The sequence below is a fragment of the Adiantum capillus-veneris genome, chromosome 8 (genome assembly GCF_014529385.1).
Source record: "Adiantum capillus-veneris isolate H3 chromosome 8, ASM1452938v2, whole genome shotgun sequence".
Lineage (NCBI taxonomy): Eukaryota > Viridiplantae > Streptophyta > Polypodiopsida > Polypodiales > Pteridaceae > Adiantum > Adiantum capillus-veneris.
Genome location: NC_140938.1, coordinates 107,579,976 through 107,583,428, shown reverse-complemented (window position 1 = coordinate 107,583,428; position 3,453 = coordinate 107,579,976). Strand labels below are relative to the sequence as shown.

At 41.0% G+C, this 3,453-nt stretch overlaps 1 protein-coding gene across 1 annotated transcript; it reads left to right on the top strand.

Moving 5' to 3' along the window:
* Positions 1-211: 211 nt before the first annotated feature.
* On the top strand, positions 212-2,877 carry LOC147452725 (protein ROOT PRIMORDIUM DEFECTIVE 1-like). The gene has a single exon (XM_086518326.1). The coding sequence runs from the start codon at positions 366-368 to the stop codon at positions 1,689-1,691; it is 1,326 nt and encodes a 441-aa protein (XP_086374452.1). The 5' UTR covers positions 212-365; the 3' UTR covers positions 1,692-2,877.
* Positions 2,878-3,453: the final 576 nt, after the last annotated feature.

Below are 3,453 nucleotides of genomic sequence, written 5' to 3'. Positions count from 1 at the left end.
TCTGTAAATGAGTACCAAGTTAGTGTAACAAATGTGCAAATTTGTGAACTAGAACAACAAATAGCAACTCTGAGGAAGTTTACTTTAGAGACGAAGAGCCAAGTGAATAAGCTAAATGCACTTATCATAAGGTTTTCAAACAATATGGCAAGAATAGGCTTGTAAGTTGCATGATGTAGTTTGTGAATATGTTTTGTTTAATGTAGGTGTGAAAAACGTTGTGAAGTTGTGGTATTCTCCAAGTGAGAATGCTGTCCTTCAATGTATTTTTTTCCCTTGAGTGTATGTCCATAAGTATATACCTGAGAATCTTGTCTTTTAATCAGCAAGCAGGCATTGCTTAAACCATAACCCCTGCTAAATCCATGACACTGGCAACCCTTCTCCGGCAGAAGAACTTGCAAGCTGTGCTAACCCTAAAGCCCCCATGGCTTCTTCAAGTGCGGTTCGTGTCGGTCCCTCGAATCAGAGCCAAGCCCGATCGTGAGCTTGATGAGGTCACAGATAGGGACAAGATTCTGAGACCTTTCTTCAGAATTATGGACGTCATGTCAGGCCAAAAAGGCCTTGCTGTCAAGCTCCGCTACCTTGAGCGGATAGGATGGCAGTTTGGCATCAAGAATAAAACGCTTACTCTCACAGGTTTCCTGAAGAGGTACCCCAACATTTTCCATGTCTACAAAAACCCGGAAGATGGGAGGATGTGGTGTAAATGCACCCCAGAATTTGCAGCCCTTATCGATGAAGACCGGCAATTATTCAGAGATATGGAACCGCAATCTGTGCAGACATTGCGTAGATTGCTGATGATGGCAGCCGTTGGTCGAATTTGTGTGGACAAGCTGCAAGATGTGAGAAGGATTTTTGGCTTTCCCAAAGACCTTGTTGATAGATTCATACCTGAGTATCCGCGGTTCTTCAAGCTTGCTCATTTTGGTTTGCACACATATGTGGAGCTTGTCGAATGGGATGACGATTTAGCTGTGTCGGAGTTTGAGAAGAGAGCCAAGCGAGATGCGATGAACAAAGGCATGGGGGACATAGAGGTCCGAGGAAAGCCTTTACCTTTCAAGATTCGTCTGTCGCCTGGCATGGCATTGAGGAAGAAGAACCTTGAGGTTCTGGAAAGCTGGCAAAAGCTTCCATACATCTCGCCGTATGAAGACTGGACATTGGTGACTAAAGGAACCCCTATTTCAGAAAAGCGATTGGCGGCCCTCATGCATGAGTTTCTGAGTCTCACTATTGAGAAAAAGGCTCGGCTGAAAGTAATCCAGCCATTTAGAGAGGAATTTGGGCTTTCTCAGAAAGTCTATCACCTTTTCGAACGTTTTCCAGGCATCTTCTATACAAGCCAACGAGGTGCTGTCAAAACCATTATGTTAAGGGAAGCATATAAAGGTTCTGAGCTCCATGAAGACCACCCTCTCCTTCATTTTAAAAAAAAGTTTGTGGAGATGGTGAATGCAGGCCCCCGTTTACGAGGATCCAAGGTAGAAGGGGAGCATATTGAAGGTCAGGCGAATGAAACAGAGGATGCGGGTTTATGTGAGAGCAGTAGTGATGGTGAAGGAATGAGTGACACTGATGCTGCAGAAGAAACGGAAAATGAATGTAGGGATATGGACGATTGTAATGATGATAGCAATGAAGGAGATGTAGAGACCTTTTCATGTAAGACATCGGCCTAAATTGATCAGCTAATGTATCATCTTGGCTCCGCAGCCACTGTTATCGAGCCTCGAAGAGTTCACGGATCGTAGCCTCTCTTGATTACTGAAAGATATGGTTGAAGGAACATTACCCTGGCCATGAAACAAAGCACCGCTTTGTGAGCATTGCCTCAGCTTTGTGCACCATGTCAATGATGAATAACAATGTCATCGAATCATAGTGTCTACATTAGGCTTCCGAAGCCCAGTATATTGCATTCATGACATGGTCATGACGGGTTTGAAATGAGAGTGGAGATGGTTGCATTTTTGCAAGAAATGTCACACTTTGAGAGACGCAATTTGTACAACGAAATGTGACAAAACACAGCTTGCACCACTTGGATGAGCATGATACAGAAAAAGCTGGATGCGCATTATACAGAAAATGTTGTTCTGTATGGAATGAACATGTGCAGACAGGGCTATGATAGGCAAGCTAATGGAATGATACTGGTCTTGAATCTACCTGCAATCGACATGGATGGAGAACCATTTTGTTTGTGTATCAAACGTAGAGCATTGGAAGATTAACTTTAGCAGTTCAGCATTGGTATGTTGTGTTGCAGAGTCCTTCCTATGCCTTGAAGATGCTTATATGGAGTCTGCAATTGCTTTTCAAATGGGAGATGTCGGTGCTTGAAGCTTTGTGATATAATGATGACATGTTCATCTGCCATTTTTTAGAACGCCCACCAAACTGGTGCTTGAAATGTGTGGCCCTGACTGTTTATCAGGGTAACAGTAAAAGGACTCATTGTTGCTGATTTGCAGTTAAACTTCTGATGACCAAATTCAAGGTTTTTGGAATTCATTCAGCTTTTCATGTGCAGCTCTTATGCAGCTGAGCCATGTCAAGTACTTGCTTTGAAACTCTTCTAGCTTGCTGTGTGGGAGATGGATTTAAGAAAATTGTGAAGACATAAGCAGATAGGTCTTAACTTACCTATTTTGGGTGAAGGTAAACAATCGTTTTTTTTTAATGTTTATATAGGTATCAGGTATTAGAACAGGACTTGATTGTATCATTATGTGCCAGTGTGTTGATGCAACACAAGTTACCGGCATGACATTTTGAACGATCTGGAAGGGAATTTGGTTATACAGATTGAGAAAATCATTTTTGGTCTTGATTGAGGTGGATAATAAAAACTACATTTCCTTGGGGGTGGTCTGCCTCAGCAATAGGAAGTTAGAGCGAGAAGGTGAGTGGTGCTGCCGACATGATATGGGGATGTTTGCTTTTGTTGGTTTTGTTTTTTCTTTTGCTGCCAACAACTGCTTTCAAAAGCAATGTGTAAAACTCTTAGATTCAGGGTTTGGAAGAAGCTAGGGATTGAGTATTTGATTAGGTGAAAAATAAGATCCTGTCAAGCATTTGTAAGTGCAGATGGGCTGGCAAATATATCTCATCCATAAACCTGTAAGTCTAGGATTAGGGCATTTTATTTTGTATAAGCAAAATGAGTTAAATTGATTGCATAAAAACATTGTGGAAGTTCATAATTTGTATGAACTATAATCATTAAATTAAATTTCAGGTTACACTATATATTGTTAGCCTATTATATTTTCAATTTTGAATTACTTTCATTAGTTGCTGTAGCATTTGTGCAATATTTGGATCTAGCCAATCATGGTCTAGTAAACATGAATTATCTCCAAGTATTGTGCTCATGCACACAATTTTGTTGAGTATTTCTTGTGTATGAATGCAAATTTCATGCAAATCACTAATTTG